The 26014-nt window shown below is 43.8% G+C and overlaps 3 protein-coding genes across 8 annotated transcripts in view; 2 read left to right on the forward strand and 1 right to left on the reverse strand.

The window, feature by feature from the left end:
- Positions 1-3458, forward strand: part of ADORA2B (adenosine A2b receptor) — a 37263-nt gene extending 33805 nt beyond the window's left edge. Inside the window, exons 2-3 of one of the 2 annotated variants that reach the window (XM_037068888.1) lie at positions 824-1405; positions 3057-3458. In XM_037068888.1, the coding sequence (XP_036924783.1) occupies positions 824-1405; positions 3057-3216 (742 nt within the window). In that variant the 3' untranslated portion in view covers positions 3217-3458. Of the gene's footprint in view, positions 1-823; positions 1754-3056 lie in introns of those variants that run through there. The other variant, XM_037068889.1, reaches the window with a different exon arrangement.
- ZSWIM7 (zinc finger SWIM-type containing 7) lies at positions 2762-23821 on the reverse strand. Of its 3 annotated transcripts, none has more exons than XM_037068893.1 (6): positions 23616-23818; positions 18671-18692; positions 15045-15147; positions 6923-7027; positions 4455-4571; positions 2762-2824 (listed from the first exon to the last, which is right to left on the reverse strand). In XM_037068893.1, exons 1-5 carry the CDS (start codon positions 23776-23778, stop codon positions 4458-4460), a joined length of 507 nt encoding a protein of 168 aa, XP_036924788.1. In that variant the 5' UTR covers positions 23779-23818; the 3' UTR covers positions 2762-2824; positions 4455-4457. The 3 variants fall into 3 exon arrangements, with proteins under 3 accessions (XP_036924788.1, XP_036924789.1, XP_036924790.1); XM_037068894.1 differs by lacking the exon at positions 23616-23818 and adding an exon at positions 23470-23602; XM_037068895.1 differs by lacking the exon at positions 4455-4571 and having other exon boundaries at positions 23616-23821.
- A 24-nt stretch (positions 23822-23845) lies between these two features.
- The window catches only part of TTC19 (tetratricopeptide repeat domain 19), a 37065-nt gene continuing 34896 nt past the window's right edge, over positions 23846-26014 (forward strand). For 2 of the 3 annotated variants that reach the window (XM_037068886.1, XM_037068885.1), the window contains exons 1-2: positions 23864-24131; positions 24216-24358. In XM_037068886.1, coding sequence (XP_036924781.1) covers positions 23945-24131; positions 24216-24358 — 330 coding nt within the window. In that variant the 5' untranslated portion in view covers positions 23864-23944. Of the gene's footprint in view, positions 24132-24215; positions 24359-26014 lie in introns of all 3 variants that reach the window. The other variant, XM_037068887.1, reaches the window with a different exon arrangement.

Here is a 26014-nt window from a genome sequence, read left to right on the forward strand (position 1 = left end):
CACTGTGATGACTGTTACGAACATTGTGCAGAAACAACTATTGAAGATCCTGATTAATTAACGTTAAAGACTTTTGGTTGTATTTTTTAGCAACATCGTGTTCCTGTTGTTTGAAAAAAAGTTGTATTGTTTTTATATTTCATTAATTTCTACATTGTAACTGAAAATAATCACTTTATTATATAAATATAAATGCAAATTTGCAGTTTTAAAAAAACACTTCAGCACATGAGTAATGAATGTGTCTCTTGGATACATGTGACCTATGATATGCTGTAATTTCAACTGTGACCTCTGCAGGGTTAAAACTAGTCCCAGCTGGTTCTACTCTTCCTTACTCTGCTTTTTAAAATACTTACATATATTCTTCTATCATACTATGTAATTTACTAACTTATGTTTGTTATTATTGCCTGTCTCCCCATACTAGAGTATCAGTAGGGGTGTGTGTGTCCTGCTCCTTGGGGCATCTCAGCCACCTAGGACGGGCCTTAGAGAAGGCCTAGGTTCAGAGGCCAGTGTCTGAGCAATGAGAAAATACCCTCCGAGATTTCTACACTTGGTCTATTGACCATAATTTGTCACTAAACAGAGGTGAGTTGTTAAGTCAGCAGTGACAGTTTTACTGAGCTTCTTAGAGAGAAGCTGTTCATACCTGTTCACGTGTCTCTAGCGTTGAGAGTGAGAGGCCACGGCACCCTTTGAGGATCACTCTGAGAGGCTGTTAGGAGTTGAGGCCATGGAACAGCAGCAGAAGAGGGACACTGGCCTTTGGTCGCAGAAACTGTAAACTGACAGTAACACATGGTGTTCTTTTGAACAGATACAAGAGTTTGGTCACAGGGACCCGAGCGAGAGGAGTCATTGCTGTCCTCTGGGTGCTTGCCTTTTGCATTGGACTGACCCCTTTCCTGGGGTGGAACCATAAAGACAGTGCCATCAACTGCACAAAGCCCTCAAACAGCACCATGAATGAAAGCTGCTGCTTTGTGAAGTGCCTCTTTGAGAACGTGGTCCCCATGAACTACATGGTATATTTCAATTTCTTTGGGTGTGTCCTGCCCCCACTGCTCATAATGCTATTGATCTACATCAAGATCTTCATGGTGGCCTGCAGGCAGCTTCAGCGTACTGAGCAGATGGACCACTCACAGACCGTTCTCCAGCGGGAGATCCACGCTGCCAAGTCCCTGGCCATGATTGTTGGGATTTTTGCTTTGTGCTGGTTACCAGTACACGCCATCAACTGTGTCACTCTTTTTCAGCCAGCTCAGGCTAAGAATAAGCCCAAGTGGGCCATGAACATGGCTATTCTCCTGTCACATGCCAACTCAGTTGTCAATCCCATTGTTTATGCCTACAGGAACCAAGACTTCCGCTATACTTTTCACAAACTCATCTCCAGGTATGTTCTCTGCCAGACAGATGTCTTCAAGAGTGGGAATGGGCAGGGGGTTGCACAACCTGCTTTTGACACGGGCCTATGACCTAGGCCCTGTCCTCTTCAAGGTAGCACAAATTCACAATAAACCAAGGGACTGGACACAATTGGTTGATTCTCATTGTGAAAGACCTCAGGGGCACATGGGCCGCCTCTTGAGCACCCCCCCTGGAGTTACCACATATCTAATTAACATATAGGTGTTATCTGGAGGGCTGACAAATATGCTCTTACTGTGTGGATGAAACCGATGTAAAAGAACGTTCTGTTTTGTTTTTGAAGTCTGTCTCTCTCATGGTAGAAAACAAAACTATTTTACTGTGAAATACTGAAATATTGGTAATACATTTTTTAAACTTGGAGGCAATGGAAAAATAAAAGTTGGATGTACCTAAAAACATATACTTATTTCTAGGAAGGAGACCAGGAAAATTAAGTATGAATCTTTTTAAAATTTATTGTTGTTCAAGTACAGTTGTCTCCGTTTCCCCTAGCCCCACCTTCCATGCTTGATCCTACCCCCCCTTGGCTTTGTTCATGTATCCTTTCTACATGTTTCTTGATAAGTAAAATTATTTAATCAAGAAACTACTATGTCAACTTACGGAAATGATACTCTCATAAGTTCTTAAGTAGAACATCATCAGATAATAATTTTGGTAATTCTTTTCCACGTATATCAAACTATCCCAGAGAAACTACTAGAGAAATGGGACTCTTCTACAAGATTCTACTTCCCCCTCCTGGAGCGAGTTCTGAATTTTACTTCTCTCCCAACCTCAAGCTTTACCTATTTTCTGGACCTCAAAGTGTGAAATTTTTTACTATAAGTAAAATTGCACAACTGTGTATGACAGATGAAAAAAGTTAAAAAGAAAACAAGCTTAGGGAACTGCATTGGCTTGACATACAGAGCTGTTAAGTACCTTCTTATTTTTTAGAAAGATTTTATTTATTTATTGTCAGAGAGGGGAGGGAACAAGAAAGGGAGAGAAAGAGCAATGTGTGGTTGCCTCTCATGCAACCCCTATTGGGGACCTGGCCTGAGACCCAGGCATGTGCCCTAATTGGGAATTGAACCAGCAACCCTTTGTGGTTGGAGCCTCCAACTCAGGCTGGAGCTTAGCCCGCTGAGCAACACCAGTCAGGGCTGTGTGTATTTTCTATTCTTTATCCAGCCCAAGTTTCCCAAGTAGCGTAAGTCTTGATAGCTTTTGCCAGACTTCACTGTAGCAAAAGGTTCTGCCAACCATGCAACACTGCACCACCTGTGGCCTTTTCACACAGCATCCATTCACTGCGACCAGGGTTGGGGGTTTCCTGAGCTGTGAGATCATCTTTTTCATCTGTTTGTTCATGGCTTCAATTGCTTCCACAATGTCCCTGCAAAGACAATGCAGGTCTATGAATCCTCACAGAGACAGCAAATTCCTGCCCTTCTATGATCTCATTCTGGATGGTCAGCTTTACCTGTTAAAGGGTTCTTGTCCTGTGCTGAAATCTGTCTCATTTTCATGTACCATAACTCCTGTGCACTTTCTTAGTGTCCAAACAAGTCCTTTATCTACCTTCTAATGCTCCTCTCTTGGTATTGCTTTTGCCTTTTCTCTTTCAGACTGGACATCTGTAGTAAAGCTTCCTCCAGGACATCTGTTTCAGTCCCTTCCTTCATTTGGCTTGTTATGCACGCAGAGCAAAACCAGCACTTCCCCTGGTCTAGGTACTACTGCTCTAACAGCCTCCTCAAACTACTTTGGCACCAACACCACAGATAACCTGAAGCTCTGAAACCAGAACCCCACCCAGCAAGTGTTTTCATAGTCGATGCTGGTTAGTCACATCTCTACTCCGATCTGTATGGCTGCAGAATAATTTTCTGAATCCAAGGTAAAGCACTAACACTTATTCATTTGGATTTCATCCTACTCAGTTTTGTCTACCCTTTCAACCTCTTAAAAATTACTGTATTTTTGGACCATAAGACGCACCTTGGTTTTAGAGGGAAATAGGAAAAAATAGAAGCAAAACACGGTAAAATATTTAATAACACACACAATATTTCACCTATGTAAATGTAAACAGAACTCAACAGCAGCATTAACAACCATTATTCTTCCCAACTTGGGGGTGGGGTAGTGCATCTTATAGTCTGAAAAATATGGTACTCTACTTCAGTTACTTAATCTAATTGTGAACAAGACATGTATCAAGCTTTGAGTCTAAAATGCTTGACTCCATCTAACTTTTTTTTTTAATCCATGGAAGCTAGAGACTGGTTCAGATTTACCATGGACACTTGCAAAGGGCTTCAAACCATACATACATCCTGGGTTCCAACCCACGGTGCCTTCTACAGTCCAGAAGGAAAAAACAGACCAAAAAGTCTGTTTAGTTTTTTTCCACAAAATAGAAGTCACATTTTTCATTTTCACTGATAACTTTATTGATTGGGTATTTTGAGTATGTTGGTAGCTATCTCCTGCATGGTATAATGTTGACTGTTCTCAGTTAATGTCTTGATTTCATCGCTATCAACTTCACCTGGTCTACCTAACCACGGAGTATCATGCAGTGAGAAATCTCCAGCATGAAACTACACAAACCACTTTGACACGTTCAATCAGTCACAGCACCTTCTCCATACACAGCACAAATCTTTTTTTGCATTTCAGTTGCATTTTTTACATCTCTTGAAATAATAAAGCACACTATGCCAAAAATGTGTATTTTCTTCCATCTTCAATATTAAAATGGTTACACAAAAATTCACCAATTTTGATTTTTTCTTTAAATGAATGTTGATATGACAGCTGTCACCATACAATCTAACCAAATTGTTTTGAATGAAGTTCAAGACAACTAAGCACTACTAGAGCCATCTTATGGAAAAAAACAAACGAACTTTTTGGCCAACCCAATACATCTATTTCACCTCTCTTCCCTGTGAACCATAGTAAGTTAAATCCACTTGTTTTGGGGACTATTTTATAAGATAATGATGCTCAATCTGTACCTTTTATGCTTCTTGTTTCTTCTCCATCAATATGTCAGTCAGCTGCTTGTCTGAGACGCTAAGCTGCTGACAGGTCCCCGTAACCCAACTGAGATAAACTGCCAAGAGATGCTTGCACTGGAACACAAAACACACAGACCCGCTGGACACCGGCAAGGGCTGGCAAACCAAGCCCTCCCTACCATCACACCAAGCAGGGAAGGAGTGGGGCACAGATTCCGGGCCTCGAACTCACTGCTTAAAAACTGCAGATAAAGAGGTATAGATGTACCCTTTGTAGAAGTCAGAGGGCACAAAGGAAGTCTTTCTTGGCTCATTGTTTTGGGAAACAGGCTGACACAGGGTATATAACCAACACAGGCTCATTTTAGTCCTCAGTTGTTTCTTTCCTCCTTGCCTTCAGAAAGCTATTACTAGCAACATTCCATGAGGTACTGTGTGGCTGGGTGCTTTACAGAGATAATTTCTTTTAAATCTTACAGCTACCCACAAGAACAGCTCCTTGCCTGTTTTAACCAGGTGCCCAGAGCCTACGGTTGACCCCTTTTGCCACCCTTGTACATACTCCTGGGGTACAGGATGGGGTGGAGGGGTGAGGGTGGTGGAACCTTCACACACACTGGCCCATACACACTCTGGGGAGGGACTCCAAGCCAGACCTTGTATCACAGGACACACAGCTTTACCTACTGAATGGGCCCTGGTTTCATCCTGTCATCTGACAGGTGAAACAAACCTATGGCACATCAGCTATGAATGTGGCCTCTCATACAATGGGATACCCAACTGGCCACCCAGTTTCCAAGATGTTTAATGAAGTTAACAGTGTAAAAGAAATCGGAAGAATGGAATGGATGCTATAATTTTCTTCTTTGGCAAAACTTAGAAATAGCTGCCCACTTTCAGGTGGGCAGTGCTTTCTCCTTGGGACCAGGAGCTGCAGTACGTCCTTTTCCTTGCTTGATGCTCTGGACCGTGAAATCGGCAAAAGCATCAGTGTGCCCTCCTGTCTCATGTGAAAGTCAAGCACGGTGGTGTGCCAGGCGGTCTAACAGGCAGTTAGAGGGAACACCTCATGGTTGGAGTTGGGGATATGCAAGGCTGCCAACATCACATTCAGTTCACATTTTTATTGGCCTAATTCTCCATTACAAACTTATTAGTTCCCAGACTTTTGGGATTATCTTGTCTTCCCCAATGCTTCATCTATGACCATTTAATTAATTAACTAATTGATTAATTATTATCCTCACCCAAGGACATGCTTATTGATCTTAGAGAGAGGTGAAGAGAGAAAGAGGAGGACAGAACTATCGATCAGCTACCTTTTGTACACACCCAACCAGGGACTGAACCCACAACCCTGACCAGGAACATGACCGCTTGGTCCAGAGGACTCCTCTCCAACCAAGTGAGCCACACTGGGCGGGACTTTGAAATAAAAAATTGGGGTTGACCAATTAAAAAATGGGCAAAGGACTTGAACAGACACTTTGCCAAGGAGGACATACAGAGGATCCAGAGACACATGAAAAGATGCTCAGTATCGCTAGCTATCAGAGAGATGCAAATTAAAACCACAATGAGATACCATTTTACATCAGTCAGAATGGCCATCATAAACAAAGCAACAAACAAGTGTTGGAGAGGTTGTGGGGAAAAGGGGACCTTACTACACTGCTGGTGGGATTGCAGACTGGTACAACCACTATAGAAAACTATGAAATTTTCTAAGAAAACTAAAAATGAATCTGCCTTTTGACCCAGCAATTCCAGGGCTGGGATTATATCCTAAGAACCCTAAAACACCAATCCAAAAGAGCCTATGCACACCAATGTTCATAGCAGCACAATTTACAATAGCCAAGTGCTAGAAGTAACCTAAGTGCCCATGAGTAAATGAATGGATCAAAAATCTATGGTACATATACACAATGGAAGTCTATGCAGCAGAAAGAAAGAAGGAGTTACTACCCTTTGCAACAGCATGGATGGAACTGGAAAGCATTATGCTGAGTGAAATAAGCCAGGTGTTGAAAGATAAATACCAAAGACACTGAAATTCAGAACAGGCTGACAGGGACCAGAGGGGAGAGAATTTCAGGGGAAAAGGGGAAGGATTCACAGAAACTAGTATAAAGGACACATGGAGAACAACTAAAGGGGGGTGGGGAGCACGGGGGGGTGGGGGAGGTGGGCTGGGATGGGAGTGGGGGACGGAAAACTGTACTTGAACAATAATTAAATTTAAAAAAACATTTTAAAAAATTGGGGTTGATGTATTTCTAAAAAATGATAGCATTTTAGGGGGGTAAACCCCAAAGAGATAACTAGCTGAAGTCAACAACAATAAACTATCTGTTGCAACATGTGGTAAAGTCCCCATTTTGTACAACTGTTAAACCGTGAAGTAAGAGCCAACAATTTCTCTCCTGACTGGAATGCTGTAGGCAGGGCCTCCCCCTCACCAGCAGGCTGTCACTCTTCCGTATCACTGAGAAGGCAAAGGCAGGACAGGAGCAGTAGTGGCAGGAAGCCAAGCATGTGTACATTTTACCAGAACTTCCGAGTACCTATAAAGAAAAGGACAGACCGGATCAAATTTCCAAAGGTGTGCTGGAAACGGCCTCCTTCCTTTGATTGTGAACATTGATTTGTGAACATTTTTCTCAAGTTCCCTTGAATTTATTTGGTGACTTATTATTCTGCAAATTGCACTGGGAAGAACGGCAGTATTGTTTTACAAAAAAGTAGAAACTCTACTTACCTGTGTGCACACTCTTCCCTCTGTCTCAGTGCTTTGCCCTTGAGGACTTCATACAACGAAACTGAGGAGTTTCAGGCCAAACTGTCCACACAAAGTATTGTGTTTCTCTGCTTAGTGACTCAAAGGGTTGGCTGTGTGGGATTACTATAAAGAGGTGGGGGGGCGGGGCGCTCCCCTCCCTCATCTATACTTTACTAGGGTGTTTCTTACTTAACCTGTGGTATTTCTCACAGCACGTGTGCAGATTTCTAACGCTTCCACCACACACCTGAGAGTATGAAAACAGGTGAAGGGTAAGGAGAGAGACAGAAAGGTGTCTTAGGGAAATGGGAAGTCTTTGAAAAGCATTTGAGAGCAGCAGGGAGAATAAAGAACCTTGCAAAAGGGATGACTCAGCTGCTCAGGATGGCTGTCTCAGAAAGAGTCAAGCCTGGATCTGCCTATTCATCTAGCAGGATGGAAGGAAAATACAGATATGTAAGGGGATGGGAAGAGGCCCGGTCCCAAAACAAACAGCCTTGTTGGCAATCAAGGAACAAAAAAGGAAGATGGGTAGGGAAAACATGATGTATCTGTGACAGACTTATTGGAAGTGACAGACTCACTTAAGTCTCTATCACAAAACAGCCCAAAACAAAAATGTTGAGCACTTCATTCCTGAAGTTAATTTCCAAACTTGAATGTAGAATTAGTATCCAAGGGAAGTAGAAACATCCCAAGGGTTATTTTACAATGAACTGCGAATTGCCATTTAGGAATCTGCCACGGTGCTTTTTAATTAGTTTTAGGCTCAAGATGGCAACCTAAAATGAAAAGAGCCATCTTTTTTCATTGGAAAAAAAAAAGACTTTTTTGTGTGAAAATATTACAATGCCAGCACTCCCAGAATTCTTTCCTCTGTCTCCTCCACAAAAAAATAAAGCAACAGGGGCGGCTTCAACAAATGAATTGCCCTGTACAAGTGTGCCTCTGTCAGTTGTCTGGTGGTTCACAAAGTGGCGATTCACTGTGGTTTTTGACCAACTCAGTAGAATTCCTCAGGGGCTGCTACACTGCCAGAAATGGCCAGTGACTGGGTAAGAAGATGCCTATTATCCCATTCAAAATTTCAGCCTTGGTTACAAATTAGGTATCAAAAAAAAACCCCTGCATCTTACATAATTTCCATTCTCAAGACACTGATGTTTTAAACGTATCACCCACACCACTGAGTATCAGTGAAGGAATTTCCCCAGTGTGTCTTAGAAAACCTAAACTTAAGGGAGAGCATTAGATTGTTTTCCACTTAATCCTGGAAGAGAACCCATTAACATCCAGCAGTGACATCAACTCTTGGGTTTCCAAATTATTGCCAACCAATGACTTTAGTTATCTCCTGATCTTTCTAGATACACAGTTAAGCAGGCCTAAGCCCCTGGAATTCCACATTGACTTGACTGGTCCACTGGCTCCTTCTTATCATGGGTCCTCAAACCATCAGAATACTCTCTAGACTATGTTGAATAAATAAATGCCTAGTGACTCAGAGATGGGGAGAAATTCTAGTTTCCCTTGCCTGATCCTTTCAAAGGTTAGCTAAGACTAAAAATACAATGTTTAACTACCTGAGGCAGTAAATACCATAAAGAGATAGCAAATTATGAATTTGCTCCTTCCTCATCTAGCAGTGGACACCTAATGAAACCAGTAATCAGGAAAAAATCTGAGCCAGAAATGTTCAGAACTGGAAATTGACCGTAGGGACCATCTAATTTAATTCCTTTACTCTTCAATAGGAAAATGATCTGCAGGAATTGCTCCCAGCTCTCCCACTCACAGTCTGAGATACATCCCAGGAGAGAGCTGTTTAAAAAAGAAACATGCAGAGAAGAGGCTACCAAGGCCCACAATTGGACCTGTAGGGATGTTGCTTGGAGGAAGTCTGCTGTGGCTGCAGTGAAGTTCTAAGGAGGGTCACTCACCTTAGATGCCATCCACTCAAAGTAAATTTTTAAAACTGTCACCTGAAGATATGTTTACTGATTTTAGAAAGTGGGGGAGAGACTGACTGGTTGCCTCCTGTATGTTCCCTGACTGGGAATAGAGCCCACAACCTTTTGGTGTACGGGATGACACTCCAACCCACTGAACCACCCTGCCAGGGCACAGTACGGTTTTATGACTGCTCCAAGCCTCTCACGGCCGATCACAGCAGTAAACTGCATTCTCTATTGTTCTCCACGTTTGGTTTCTCTCTCAGAAAAAGGATTATACGTTCCTGCCCTATTACATAAAGGCCAATTATGTGACCTACTTTGGCCAGAAAAATGTGAGCAGCCAAGCAGAACATTAAAAGCCGGTGCATACCACAACCTCTTTTCCCTTTGCTCTGAGATCCACAAAGGTCTAGACAGGGAGGGGTTTCTCTGCGAATGGGGACCCCTGAGGACAGATGTTTTAGAGCGGAACTGCAATGTACTCTTAACGGATAAGCACCATGAATGATGTATAAAACACTGTTTTTGTAAACCTTTGAAATTTGCGGGTCATTGTTACCACAACATAATGTAAACTCTCTGGACATGCATCTCCATTCCTAGGTGAACCAGAAAAGGTTTATAGAAAAGCAACTCAGGTGACAACAACATAATGGTGACTTTTGCATTGTACCTGGAGGACAGTGAGGACGTGAGAAGGCTGACCTGTGGGAGATAACCAGCAGGGTGGCACAGCACCATCTGCCCCAACTTTATCATCTCACAGGACCTCTGTGTTAAGCCAAATTCTTACTATATTACAAAACAATGAAACCATTATGGTTAATTTGAGGGTTCATGTAAGGTTTCTACAGCCTCATTTAATTCAAAATCCAAGCTGAGAGACAATTCTAGGAGGTCAGCATTTTTTTTAATTTGCCATCTTAACCATTTTTTTAAAAAGATTTTATATTTACTTTTTTTTTAAAAGACAGAGATGGGAAGGAGAGATAGAAACATCAATGTGTGGTGGTTGTCTCTCACGAGCCCCCTACCGGGGACCTGACCAGCCTACAACCCAGGCATGTGCCCTAGCCCAGAAATCAAACCCACAACCCTTCAGTTTGCAGGCTGGCACTCAATCCACTGAGTCACACCAACCAGGGCAGAAGTTAGCATTTTCATGATGAATAAAGTGATGTAATATAATACAGAATGTGAATGATAAAAACAAGTCATGGTATCCTGAGAGGAACAAAAAGTCAACAGTAACAAGTATTTCAAACAAAATCTTTAAGATTTTAACTAATAACTAGATAACAAAACTAGAGAACAGTTACAAGTCCACTTGGACAGGGCAAGTGTTATGCTGATACTGGAACCAAGACAAAAAAATTTGAAACTGAAAGACATGGGAAAAACTCAAAGGTCCTTCTCGTTCAGGATGTTTTAGCTGTATAAAAATAAAACAAAACAAAACAAAAATAAAAACGCAAGGAAAGGAATGAAAATACTGAGGCATGGAGAGGCATCAGGGAGCTGGGACTTCCCCAGGGGTGCTCCCTCGTCCCCCACCCCACTCTGGCCAAGTGCCCGCCTGCCCAGGGTCTGTGGACAAGGTGCTGGCCCCAGGCCTCTGCTATCTGCACTGATGGAGGTCCCACCATGGCCCAGCAGAGAGCCATGCCACAGAGCAAGGGGATACTGCTGCAGTCTTACAACAAGCCGCTCAAGGATCACATCAAGTCCATCAGGCACAACTTCACCAAGATCATCAGGACCACCAAGGTCTAAGCTGGCAAATCCCTGATGAAGCTCGAGTCCGACCTCAAGCAGTTCCTCATCCTGAATGACTTCCATGCAGTGAACCAGGCCACTGAATAGCACAACCAGCAGCTGCCAGCACTGTAGGAGTGTGATGGACTGGAAGCTCATCACCCTGCGGGACGAGATTGCATCAACCTCTACGAGCTGGAGGAGAAGCCATTACTCAACCAGGTACAAAGAGGGCTGCACCTGGACCTGCAGATGAGGGCCTGGTCCAGCTCGACCTGGTGTCCCAAAGGTCCTATTTACCCAAACCCTGACTGGTCTCCACCACAGAACCCCATGTCCAGTTTCAGGGCAGAGCTCCTGGTCAGAGCATCTGATCCACAGACACTTTGTACCATCCAGTAGGCCCTAGGCACTGGGATCAAACTCACAGAACTTCAAAGGTTGGGAGGGCCAGAGCCAGGGTTCCTGCTCAGGGTGCTGGCTGTCCCTTTTTGAACTGTCTGTTCCTTTTAACTTTTTATATATATATATATATATATATATATATATATATATATATATATACATAAAATTTATTTTTAGAGAGTTAGGGAGGGGGAAAAACATCTTTGTATGGTTGCCTCTCACCGGCCCCCACCTGGGGACCTAGCCTGAAACCCAGGCAAGTGCCCTGACTGGGAATCGAACTGGCAACCTTTTAGTTTGAAGGCCAGCACTCAATCCACTGAGCCACACCAGCCAAGATTCCTTTTAGCTTTTCAATCAGTATCTAATCACACATCCCAGCCAAGGCTGTGCTAGCTCCTCTTGGCCACCCTGGCTATGTCCAGGATGCAGTATTTGCCCAGGGAGACAATTCCATGTAGGCATTACCAAGCCCCCAGTGTGTGTGGGGCGGGGAGTGGGGGTCCTGGGAAGGAGATAAAATCCCAAGGAGAGGATGACCCTGAAAGCTAGAGCCCTACTCCATGCCAGGCCCATGCTGGACCCCAGGGATACCACAGTGGACACAGCCCATTACTCCAGCCCTTATGGGGCCACTTAGAATCCTGAAACCTGAGGCCTTTGAGCGAGAGGGGCCCTGAGAAAGCTCAGTCCAAGTGTAACTTACACAGCAGGAAACTGAGGCTACAGACTGGGAGGCTGTATACCTTCATCCCCATTAGCTTGGAAAATCCAGACTTGGCCCAGCAGACACGGAGCTCATATCCTCTAGTGCTTTTGCCCAGAGGAGGCTGTCCTTCCTACGGTGGCTTTAAAGGCTCCTTTTTGCCTCACAGGAGCCACCCTGGAGAGGAGGGGAGGAGGGCGGGCACAGATACCCAGTGCCAGCATGGCCTGTGGTCTGGGGCTTGGATTCAGTGCCACCCCTCATGATCCCTGCCCATCTTGGACTCTGTGGGGATGCTATGTCACTGCCCAGCTGGAGCAGTTCTAACTTTTCCAGAGCATTCTGGGGATGCCTCTGGTCCCTAATACCCACCCGCTCAGCAGACATGTGATGATCACCTCCTCACATGCCAGGCCTTCAGAGAAGGATCCTGAGTGAGTCCCTGGGGAATTCTCAGACCCTGCTGAGGACATTGCTCATAGTTCCACTGGTTTTTAACATCCCTTCACATTCCCATGTTTGTCCCCATTACCCCCAAAGGCCAGGTCTCTAGCCTGAGCAACTACAGGACAGTGATTCTGCCCTGCCTCTTAAGGGTGGCAGTGGGGGCTACGACAGCCACATGACAGGGCAGACACCTGCTAGGTCAGTGGAGGGACCTGCGGAGGCCACAGACCTGCATTGGCTGGTCCTGCATGGCTCCTCCCTTTAGGTTGCTAGAGGGCCTAATGCAAGGCATCCCCCTGTGCCTCCTGCTCAGCCAGGCCTGCCTGACAGTGTGCTTGCACAGAGCGGGGAGGCTTTGTGAAGCTAACGATTTGCCTTTGTGAGGAGCTTACTGGAGGCTGGGCCTCAACACTGACACTGCTGGTGACTTCTCGGCTCCTCTGCTGGCATCCCCAGAGCCCAGTCCTGGCTCCTGACAGGCTGCTGCCCCTGCCCACTCCCATACTAGCAGCCCAGCCCCACAGAGCATGCCTGAGCCTCTTCAGGTGCCCCCCCCCAAGCCTCTAAGATCTTAGGAACAAAATCTGGTGCCCCCTCCTGCTGCCAAAGCCTCACTCCTCTCTGCCTTGGCCCCCACTTGGGGAGCCATTTAGACCTCCTTGGGAACCTTGCTCGCCCAGGGACAGCCAGGAGTGTGGAGGGAAAGAGTTCTCCCAACCATTTCCAGGGAGGCCCACTCTTTGTCCAGTCACCTATGTTCACTATGTTCCCAGGCAGCTGGGTGGGAAAAGTTTCAAGAGCAGTTGGGTGAGGACCTAGCAGCAGTGCAGAGTGTGCCCGATGTCAGGAGACCTGACCTGAGCCTGCTGTTTAATGTGGGGAGAGGGCTCTGCGGGGCTGAGGGTGGGAGACTAGTTCACACAAAAGCCCAGCAGGCGGGGATCCTTCCTAGTTCTGCACACACATTTTGGTTATCTTTTTCATAAGAGAATGTTGAATGAAAATAGCACTGCCCTTTAAAAAAAAAGAAAGAAAATGAAAATACCTCCTCGGGTATAAACATTATTTAATAGCTCTGATTATTAATCTATAAATTCATCAGGAGAAAAGTTCTAACATCCAGCCTCTTTTAAGTAAATACAATGCAAAAGTTTTAAATGCAGCATTCAACACTAATTACCCCATTATCCTTAATGAAGAAATGTATGAAGATTGTTGCCAGGTCAGCTACATTATGCTACAATGTTGAATGGCAAGTTAATTCACTAAGCAAAGGCACCTATTGCCCAAGCAGGCTTCACTCAAGTCAATCACTCACAAAGCATTATTAACTGACATGGTCTCAGCTCTGACAAGTTCAATGGAAATAAGTCAGAATCCAAACACTGAATTATTTCCCCCTTCCTGGTCTTCATCAAGGCCTGAATTACATTTATAAGAGCTGACAGCTTCTTTTTAATCCCTTCTAAGCCAGGCACAAAATTCTGGAAAATAAAAATATGTATTTTTATTTCACTCACAGTATTCCTGTCCCTCAATCCCACTTCATTTACCATTGTCTCATGTAGCTAAACTGGGGGGTGGTGGGGTTGGGTTCGTGTCTGGCTCACTGTTGATATAAAGACCAGCAGTGTGCAATAGCACTTATAAATCCCAGCTGCCAGCTGTAACTATTAATTTACTTTTCTGAATCTCAGTTTCCTGAAAGATACATTGCTGGGCTTTTGAGGAATGAAAAAAAGGACATGAAAGTAATTCAGAGCCTGATAAGAGGCTGTTACTTTATAAGTCTACTCGTGTTAAACCCTGGACTCTAGAGCACAGATGGCAAACACAAGGCCCCGTGGGCTGAATCCGGCCCTCCACCTTGTTTTTTCTGACCCAGCACCTTGTTTCTATCTGGGGGCAGTGCTAAGCTTCATGCCCCTAGTTAAGGAGTTGTTACATTTATACAGTCCTGAAATTAAATTCGGTCCTTTGAAGGCAATCACGAGGCTGATGTGGCCCTTGGTGAAAATGAGTTTGATGCCCCTGCTCTAGAGGTTGGGCAAAATTCAGGTCCAAGCAAACTGCATTTGGTGCAGTTTGACCCTTAGTAAATTTTCCCTGAAAACAATTTTAAAAGATCATTTCTGATAAATATGAGCATATGGAAGGACCTCAAAATTACATTTTGGCTTTTGTTTGTAAGAAAGATATAATGAACAAGATGAAGATGTCAGCACATTTTCGGCAGGGAGGGGGTAGGGAAGTACCTCTATTATCAAACAATGGCAAATCGGAAGTCAACTGCGGTCATCAGAGGGGAGAAAATAGCCCCTCCACACCATTGGTGGTCTATACAGTGCTACTGTGCAGAGTTGACAGGCCATACCTATCTTAATTACTAACACACTAATTTTACTAAGTTGGGTCAAATGCTTTTCAATAGTGTAGGAAATACTTAAGGCTGGTCACCAACTTCCATAGAGATTTTGGGGAACATTTTGCACCAAGGGGTTTCTGCTGAGATTCCCCCACCTCTAGATTTCTACCTGGTAAACATGCCTCCCACTGGGCGATGAGATTAAAGTGATGGACTGGCGGTCAATGAGGTCCAAGGCCTGGAGGGCTGATGATCCAAACACAAACTTCAGCCTGGGAAACAGAAAGGCTTCAGGTTAGACTGCCTGACTCTCAAACTCACTTCAGTAACTTGACCCATAGGATCACCAGCACCACTTTTAAAAAATTTAGTTCATTTTAGTTTGGAAAAAAATATAGCAAAAACCCATGCAATCAATCCCCCAGAAGGTTAACATGTTATTTACAAATAAAGAAGCCTCTTTTATGCCTCATAGTGCTTCCTATTCTTCCAAGCCTTCCTTCATTCCTGAGACAACCACAAGTACTTGTTGGTTTCCTTCCTGATAATGTCCTTGTTTTTTATTCCATTTAGTATACGTGTATATGTATGTTTACACACACACATTACACGTATAATATTGTTTTACAAGTTTTAAAACAAAAGTGTATTGTAGACTTTTTGGTAACCTTCCCTACCCAACATGCTTTAGAAAATGATGCATACTGATATATATATATATATATATATATATATATATATATATATTAATTAACTTGTGAATAATGTTCTATTGTATACATAAAAGTAGTAGGTACATATTCTTCAGTTTAAGGACTAAATTAGAGGTTAAGAACTCTACCGATGGCCACTGTTTCCATTTTACTCTAATACAAATAATACTTACCCCTGTGCCTGTCCCTTAGTACACATATATGAGAATTTTTCCTGGTTTAAGTAAAAGCAGAATTGCTAGGTCTTAGGATATGTGCAGGCAATTTTTCAACAGGTGTTGACAATATCTCTCCACAGTGGAAACAGCATTCCCACCAACACTGTGAAAGAGTTCTACTTTCTCCATATCGTCACCAACATCAGTATTAAGACTTCTTCATGTTTGACTGTCTGATGAGTGTTAAATTTGTACTTTTTGATTAGTAATAAAGGCCATTCAGCTGTTATTGCGGGAAAATTCTTACATTAGATGAGTAAGGTCAAACCCAAAATTGTAAATTTAGAAACTCTCGATATTAATTTTTCTTTAAAAAATTATGATTACCTCAAAATAAAACTTAAAAAAAAACTCAGAAGGTAATAAACCAAAATGTAACAGTGATTATCACTGGCTGGTATGACTGTTGATACTTTCCATGTTTTCTTTATTTTCCAAGAACTTTTTTTTTTAACAAGTACGGATTATTTTTATAAACTGGAAAATAAAATGGTTGGATTAAATCAAAACTGAAAAGTTAAGTGCTTTAACTTAACTTCTGTGATTTGATGGAGACAAAGATAGAACCACTAAGACTTCAAAATTAAAATGTTCAACTTCTTCATTTTCCAACAAACTAGTCTTTTTATACAATAAACTACTGGAAGCAGGAGAGTTCTTCAACTTTTTACATTAAAAATACAGAGATTATTTATGGACAAGAAAAAAATTTGGTGATAACTTTATCAGAGGTAATCACAATTAACTTTAAAAATGGATCTAACTAAAATTTTTCAACCTGCCTTGTCCACCTTATAACACACTGTAAGTATCTCTTGAATGCAATATTTTTCTCTATCACTTTTTATTTATTTTTTTTAAAGATTTTTATTTATTTATTTATTTTTAGAGGGGAAGGAGAGAGGGAGAGAAACATCAATGTATGGTTGCCTTTTGTGCACCCCCTGCTGGTAGTTAGCCTGCAAGGAACCGGTTTGCAACCCAGGCATGTGCCCTGACTGGGAATCGAACCGCGATCGTGTGGTTCGCAGGCCCGAGCTCAATCCACTGAGCTACGCCAGCCAGGGCTCTCTATCACTTTTACAATTTTTTTATTTATTTATCTCTAGAGGGGAAGGGTTAGGGAGAGAAATTTCAATGTATGGTTGCCCCTAGTGCATCCCCTGCTGGGAACTGGCCTGCAACCCAGGCATGTGCCCTGACTGGGAATCGAACCACAATCCTTTGGTTCACAGGCCCGTTCTCAATCCACTGAGCTATACCAGCCAGGGCTATTACTTTTAACAGTTACAAAGAATTCCACTGTAAAGATGAATTACTTTTATTTTTCCCAAACTCTATTTTGGGAAAAATTAAATCTAATTAAATCTAATCTGAATTAGACTGTTTTCATGGTTGTTTAGTTTTTTGCTTACCACAAACAATATGAAAGAATATGTTCACTGCATGATCTTTATGAATATCTATGATTACTTCTTTGGTACACATTTTTATGAATAGAATTCTGGGTCAAAGAATATGCACGTTTTTAAAAAGATTTTTATTTCTTTCTAGACAGAGTGGGAGGAAGACAGGGAGAGAAACATCAGTGTCTGGTTGCCTCTCGTGCGCCCCCCACTGAGGACCTGGCCTGAAACCCAGGCAATACACCCTAACTGGGAATCAAACTGGTGACCCCTAGGTTCACAGCCTGACACTCAGGCTACTGAGCCACACTAGCCAGGACAGAATATGAGTGTTTTAAAGCTCCTACTGCCTATTGCCAGCTTACCTTCCAAAGTACACTCCTATTATCATGGTATCAGTTATCCTTTACTCCATGCTCTGGCCAACATGCGGAACATTCTTACCAACATCTCTTTTGTGGTAGCCAGTTTAATTTGTATTTTTATGACAGCCAAGATTTACCTTCCCCCCCAAAGTTATTGGTAAAATGCATTTTTTATTATTTGCCTGTTTTCTTTGTTTTAAAAGTAGTATTTTTATATGAATGATATATTAGAAAAAAACATAGGGGATTATCTATGGATAATTCTGTGTGAGAACACATGGCTTCTTCAGAACATAATCTTTGCAAAAAGATTTAAAAAACAGACCAAAGGTTAGAGCCCTTCCTTAAGTCCTACCTCCTCCATTCCCACTATGGTGGTCACTAGTATAGGCTGGTGCACATTCTTGTGGGCATTTAAATGTAAGTGTATATATATGCAATGACATGCTCATTATTCCTAGGTAGCTTTCATTTTTTTGTTGCTATTGAGAATGTAATTCTAGTTTTGAACTATGTGTATGAAACATTTTTAATTTCTATATTAAAACATTATTCTCTTGGTTTGAAAAGTAGTTATATCACCTATAAATAACAATTATCTTTAGTTGCAGTTAGGTATATTTCTAATTTCTTGTACCAGCTACACTTCTAGAACAACGTTACACCAAGGTGGCACAGAGAACAATGTAGGAATGCCTTGTACAATCAAACATGGTTTAGGCTATTCACTTGAAACAGGTTTTTAATAATCGTGTCAAGAAAATATTGTTCTGCCCTGGCTGGTGTAGCTCAGTGGATTGAGTGTGGGCCTGAGAACCACACGATCGCAGTTCAATTCCCAGTCAGGGCACATGCCTGGGTTGTAGGCCAGTTCCCAGCAGGGGACTCACGAGAGGCAACCATACATTGATATTTCTCTCTTCTCCTTCCCTTCCCCTCTAAAGATAAATAATAAATAAATAAATAAAAAGAAAATATTGTTCCTAGTTTAGTAAGAATATTTTTAAAAATCAAGAATTGATGTTAAAAAGATTTGGCTTTTAAGACACATTAATGACTAAAACCCCCCACATACAACAGGATATGTACTTACGATAATAGATGCTCATCAGGAACTGTAAAACAGGGATGGAAAGAAAGTTACTCATTGACTGCAAACATACCACATTTTTCAGACTATAAGACGCACACCCCAAATTTGGGAGGGAAATGGGGGTGCGTCTTATAGTCTGAATGTAGCTTACCTGTGTGTATAGGAGGCAGCACTGGAGCAGGGTCACAGGTTATTAAATATTTTACCACATTTTTTGCTTCAAATTTTTCCCCCTATTTTCCTTCTCTAAAACCTAGGTGCATCTTATGGTCCAGTGCATCTTATAGTCCTTAAAAAGCAATAACCATTGACTGCAAACATAAAAATCTTAAAAGAGCCCTGCCTGGGTAGCTCAGTTGGTTAGAGCATCATCCTGATACACCAAGGTTGTCTGTTCAATATCTAGTCAAGGCAGATACAAGAAACCACCAATGAATGCATAAACAAGTGGAACAACAAATCTCTCTCTAAAATCAATGAAAAGAATTTTTTCAAAATCTTAAAAGGACTATAACTGCAAAAGACTTTTGTGTAAGATGGTGAACTGAGCCTATGTATCTAATTGTACTCCTTCCCAATATTCCACTAAATAATAAGACTTTTAAAAAAAAAAGCATAAACTCCCACCCTGGCTGGTATGGCTCAGTGGATTGAGGTTGCTGGTTGGATTCCCATTCAGGGCACATGCCTTGGTTGCCACCCAGGTTCCCAGTTGAGGGAACGCAGCCAGACGCAGCCAATGGATGTACCTCTTGCACACTGATGTTTCTCTCCCTCTTCTTCCCTTCCCCTCTCTAGAAAAGTAAATAAATAAAATCTTTAAAAAATAAAATAAAAAGCATAACCCCCCAACAATACTGGCAGGGAGAAACAATACCTAAGATATGTTGGAAAATAATTTACAAGACCTGACAAAAGTGAATCCTAGGCTAGCAATGATGAGAACCAAGTGACAATCTGATTTACACTCCAGAATCCACTATCTTTCCCTCAACCCCCCAAAGAAAATCTCTCAGAAACTGTTGACACCAGATAGCTCTGGAGGTGGGGATGAAGCAGGGGAATTAAAATAAGACTCTTTGAAAGTAAGTTTAAGAAGCTAGAAGTTGACAGACTAATACTTTCAGAAGCCTGAAAAAATATTATTTCCAACATAAAATTTCATATGTTGCCTATCAATTAAGTGTGAGGATAGAAAAAGAACATTTCTCAGACATGTAAAGTCTCAAAAAGCACATCTCTTATTTTTTTCCAAGAAGTTACTAGAGTATGAGTTCTATAAAATAAAGTAGCAAACCAAGAAAAAGAGAATTGGAGACTTCCGCCAAGATGGAGGCATAGGTGGAAACACTGTGCCTTCTCCCACAACCAAGTTTGGATACAACAAAAGTTTTGGTGAACTACCACACATCCAGAAGCCAGAAAACCGAATTATACGGAAGTCCGACAGCTACGAACCGTTCAACGAGGACGGTAAGAGGCAGAACCAGCAGCAGAGCTGGGTCAGCCAGGGCAGATCTAGGCGGGCGGGCAGCCCGGACCTAATCGGGGTGCGGAACAGACTGACCAAGGTCGCACACTCTCGCGCAGTGAGACGGACCACACAGGCCCCAGGGGGCAAACCCAGTGGTGGAGGGCGGACAGCGGTGGCACACCCGCGTGCCAAGGAGTGGGGCGCGTGGCCCTGGTGACGGTGGTGGCTGCGGTGCTGGTGGGGGTCGCAGCGGCGGTGGGCGCCGGAGGGAAGCCATTGTCCCTCTTTGACCCCGCCCCCACATACAACGTCACAACCCAGCGACTGAGTTGCCCTGCTCTGGTGAAAACCTAGGGCTCCGTTCCTGCTACTTAACAGGCACGAACAGCCCAAAGGATGGCTCAAGAAGAACTCAAAGTCCCAGAGCCAATAACTCTAAGCGACCAACAGATTGCCAGGCTCTCAGAAGCCCAATTTAAAACACTATTTATCAGGATGCTCACAGAATTGGTAGAGTACAGTCACAAATTGGAGGAACATATGAAGGCTAAACTAATTGAAATGAAGGGAGATGTCCAGGAAACCAATAGCGATGGAAAGGAAACTGGGACTCAAATCAATGGAATGGACCAGAAGGAAGAACGAAACATCCGACCAGAAAGGAATGAAGAAATGAGAATTCAAAAAAATGAGGAGAGGCTTAGGAACCTCCAGGACATCTTTAAACGTTCCAACATCCGGATTATAGGGGTACCAGAAGGGGGAAAGAAACAGCCACGAGTGGAAAACTTATTTGAACAAATAATAAAGGAGAACTTCCCCAGTCTGGCAAAGGAAATAGACTTCCAGGAAATCCAGGAAGCTCAGAGAGTCCCAAAGAAGTTGGACCCAAGAAGGAACACACCAAGGCACATCATAATTACATTAGCCAAGACTAAAATGAAGGAGAGAATCCTAGAAGCAGCAAGGGATAAGGGGACAGTCACCTACAAAGGAGTACCCATCAGACTGTCAGCGGATTTCTCAAAAGAGACCTTACAGGCAAGAAGGGGCTGGAAAGAAGTATTCCAAGTCATGAAATCCAAAGACCTACAGCCAAGATTGCTTTATCCAGCAAAACTTTCATTTAGAATGGAAGGACAGATAAAGTGCTTCTCAGATAAGGTCAAGTTCAAGGAGTTCATCATCACCAAGCCCTTATTATATGAAATGCTAAAGGGACTTATATAAGAAAAAGAAGATGAAAAATATGAACAGTGAAAGGACAGCAAACACACAGTTATTAACAACCACACCTAAAACAAAAGCAAATATGAACAGTGAAAGGACAGCAAACACACAGTTATTAACAACCACACCTAAAACAAAAGCAAACCAAGAGGACAGCTAGATCAGGAGTAGAACCATAGAAATGAAGAACACATGGAGGGTTAGAAACAGGGGGGTGGGAGGAGGAGAAGGGGGGAGAAGGCACAGAAAATAGCATAGATGGTAGGTAGAAAATAGATAGGGGGAGGGTGAGAATAGTGGGGGAAATATAGAACCTAAAGAACTTGAGACACGTGGTTATAAACTAAGGGGGGAGAAGGGTGGGGGAGGGAGTGTGCGGGTGGAGGGGAAAGAAGGGGGGAATAGAACAACTGTAATGGTATAATCAATAAAATATATTTAAAAAAATAAAAAATAAAAAAAAGAAAAATAAAAAAAAAAGAAAAAGAAAATTGTAGAAATACAAGGTTCAACATTGGTGATGGGAATTCCCCGGATAAAAATAGTGAAGGGAGATCTCAAGGGGGGGGGGGGGGCGCGCACCGGGAGCAGCCAGTTCCCCTATCAAAGCTAGTCAGAGGGCTCTGCAAGAGACTTCCACAGAAAATGAGATTGATCAAACCTCTCATTCGGATGAGCATCTTGAACATAAATTTAGAACACTGATGAAGACTTTGAGGTTGAACTAGAGATACAAAGACAACTAAACAAGCACATGTACACAACTATGGCAGCTGGGAAAACTCCAGGGAAAAATGGAAAGTTTCACAGGAAAGAAAAAGTAATTACAGCTTCCTACATGGCTCATTGTGTTTATATAATCATAGAAATGTACTCAGAATCTTGCTCTAAAAACATTACCACTGAAGGATGGGGGTCAGGAAGAATGTATGACTAGCACAAAGATCTTTAAGTAGCAGAAAACAGTTCTGCTGAAAATAAACACAACAGTGGCGGTGGTCCATCTATCTCAGCTATCAGCACCAGGGTCGGTCCTCAAACATGCAATAGTGCTGGACAAACGCGCGAGGACAGAGCCCCATTCGGTAACCACGGTTTGAGCTGACAAACCGTGGTTGCCAGTTCGTCAACAAACCGGCTTTTTTTTACTTTACTTTTTTCTTGCCCTTTTGGGATCAGAACATGTTTGGATACCTGGCTGGCCTAATCTTCTAAGTATATATGTATGTGTGTGTGTGTGTGTGTGTGTGTATATCACTTTAGTTTTAACTGAAATGAGAAAAAAATTGGCTTACTCTTCTCAATTCTTTAAAAACAGTGCAGTCCATAGGCCCTGGAGAGCATCCAGGTTAGAGCATCCTCCCAATGCTCCAAGCTTGTGGGTTCGATCCCCGTCAGGGCACGTACAAGAATCAACCAACGGATGCATCAATAACAGGAACAAATTGATGTGTTTCTCTCTCTTCCCCTTCCCCTCTTTCTCTAAAATCAGTAAGTTAGAAAATTTTTTTTAAACCTGCGGTAGTGAGTAAGTAATGGCTATTGAGCCTACTTTGCTATTTATTAACTGTCCATTTTTACACCAGTTGAGTAGTTCAGTTAGCCCATGCATTTGATCCCAAGTATCCTCTTCATACTGTGTCCTAAGTTCCTCGCAGTGGTTTTGGTGAGCACCATCACAGAGCGGGCTCTACCGGTCGGAGGGGGAAAAGGTACTCTCACGAAAGTCAGACTTAACCCCAGTCACTGCTTGTGCATTTGGGTTTTGTGCATTTGTCACTGCTGCATTTGGCCCTAAAATATTTATTTGCTAAATGGACTAAAGTTAACCTAAGATCATGAGAAAAAGAGTACCGCCACGTTTAACAACTTAAAAATCTGCCTTTCTGTGAGACCCTGCAGGTTTCCATCCCTTCCGCCCTCCCGGTCCCGAGTACTCCCTCGGAACTCCCACTACCTGATGGGGGGGCGCACCCAACAACCACACTGATCCCAGACACTTTTAGCTTTTCTCTTTTCTCCCCTCGCCCACCCCTCTTCCTCCTCCCTTCTTTTCATTTTTTACGAACCAGGGGGTTTGGAGACAGAACCGCACCGAAAACAAGCACCCGCTGCAACGGGAGCGGAGCGCGGAGTCCAGGACACACACGCGGCGCCCCGCCAGGTAGCAGACGGCTGCCTCCCGTCTCCCGGGGACGGCGCCCGCCCACGACCATTCAGCCACACGCCTCCCGCCCTCACTTCGCGCGCTGTCCCGCACCGCCGCGGTCATCTCGCTCAGCAGCTCCTCTATGACGGCTGGCAACGTGACCGCCGGTAAGGCGACAGCCATGGCTCTACCACATGCGGCCTCGGGTAGCGCAGCCGACGTACCGCCACCACGGACCCGTGGACAAGCCCCCATCGGGGACGGTGTCGCGCGGCGCCGTTACGCTTACTTGCGTCATCGCGCAGACGGCCGGCAAGGCTGTCGCTTCTTGGTACGTCACGGCCCTACTTACGGGTTGAGCTGGGACGGGACGTCTCGGTGTTTGGCCGATTCTGCAGTGCGCAGAGGACGGGGTGCGGCCATGTACCGGCTTCTTCTCGGCCCTATCCTGGGCCGAGACCTTTTGCGGACCGCGGGGCGGCGATGCCGGGTCTGTCCGACGCACTTGCTCCCGGTGCGGGCCGGGGGTAGTGCGCCCGAGGTGGCGGTGCCGCCTTCTCGAGTCGCGCCGCAGGGCAGGGGCTCCCGCCTGCTGCCGCTGCTGGCAGGTGAGGGCTGCGGATCGGGCAGGGCCAGTTGGTGGGAGGGGACAGCGCTTGCCGGCCTGGTGACCTCGGAGCCCCTTTCTGCAGCCCTCGCGTGGTTTTCGAGGCCCGCCGGAGAGGAGGAGGAGAAGGAGGGACCCGGAGCGGCCGCCGAGGGTGCGGCGGAAGAGGCCGAGGGTGCGGGGGACGAGGTCGAGGCGGAGATCATCCTGCTGCTGAAGCGGGCCAAGGTGAAGCGGCGAAGGGATGCGGATTGCTCTGCCAGTTTGCTGAAGACGAGGCCCCGAGGGCACTAGATGGGTTTTGGGGGAGCGGGGCGGTGTTGGAACCCGTCCAGGCTTGTCACACTCGGCAGCGTGCAGTAGAACTCTGCAGTCTCAGGTGAATCTAGATGGCAGTGGCACCAAGGCATCGTTCTTTTAAACAAAATTAGCAGAAATGTTTTGTAGTTTTGTCGGTGAACCAGCCATCCTGACGAGACGGGCATAGAGAATTTTTTATGTACAGTATGTGACGTCCCTAAAGAGAATTTTAGTGCTAGTTATGAGCATTTTCGTTCTCTGATTTCTAAACTCGTCCTTTTCACCACATCCTTCTATTTTCTTGTATCCTTCTTAGGTTATCCCAACTCTTTTATTGGGTTAACTACCGCCTTGATGGCAACAACATCCAAATTGATATTCCCACGTTGTACTGCTGACATGCCATCTCCCCTTGGAGGCTCTGCCTACCTCTCAGACTTAACTTGCCCAAAACTAAAGTCTCGATTTTAAATTTCTCCCCAGCACATTTCCTTTACCGTTTTCTTTTTTCTACCATCTATCTAGTTTTTCAGCCTGGAAACCTCATAGTCATTCTTAAAACTTGGAGAACCTTACCACTGTGTCCCAATGCTCTTACTGTCCAGCAACAAGTTCTGTTGCCACCAAATCCAGGAAGTCAGCCCCCTTTTTTCTATCTTCCCTGGTATTACCCAGCCATTTTTGTCACAGCCTACTGCCTAAGAGTCTCACCTTCTCTGTTGCCCCCCCCTACATTTCCATTTGTGCAGCAGCCAGAGTGAGTTTTTAAAAGTACATTAGATCATATCACCTTCTTGCCTAAACATCTTGAATGACTTCCCACTGCATTTATGATCAGATTCAAACTCCTTGCCATGGCCTGCAAGACCCTATGTGATACCACCCTACCTTGCCGACCCATTTGATAGTAATCCTCTAGTTCACCATCTCACCTTTCACATCTGTTTCTTTTCATTTCTTGAATGAAAAGAAAGACCCATACTCTTGCCCTGGCTGGTGTGGCTCAGTGGGTTGGACATTGTCCTGCAAATAGAGAAGTCATTGGTTCAATTCCCAGTCAGGGCACATGCCCGGGTTGGGGGCTATGTCCCAGTTGCAGAGGCAACCAATTGATGTTTCTTTCCCATGTCCACGGTTTTCTCCCTTTAGTTCTCCCTCCCTTACCCTCCCTGTAAAAGTAAATAAAATCTTTTAAAAAATCATACTCTTCAGCCTGTAAAGCCTTTGCTCATTCCTGACTCTCTTTGGGCCATTTCCCCCTACAAATCCTTATTTGGTTGACTCTTTCTCATTCCTTCTCTGGCCCTCCCATTTAAAGGAGACCCTTATTGTTCCTTCTTATTAATTTTTTTCATAGCTTTTATCATTACTTGTAATTAAGCTTATTTGTGTACAGGGTCACTTCCAGCCTGCAGGAAGAGAGAAAGAGGGTGTAGGGTGAGGAGCTTTCTTATAAAGTATAATGTAAAAATTGCTCACATTCCTTTTGTCTGCATCTGTTGGCCAAACCTTTGCCATATAGCCATACATGGTTGCAAGAGAGGCTGACCTCCCTGCCAACATTGCAGATATAATGCTTAGTGT

The sequence above is a fragment of the Sturnira hondurensis genome, unplaced genomic scaffold (genome assembly GCF_014824575.4).
Source record: "Sturnira hondurensis isolate 20B ecotype Veracruz unplaced genomic scaffold, ASM1482457v3 Scaffold0018097, whole genome shotgun sequence".
NCBI lineage: Eukaryota > Metazoa > Chordata > Mammalia > Chiroptera > Phyllostomidae > Sturnira > Sturnira hondurensis.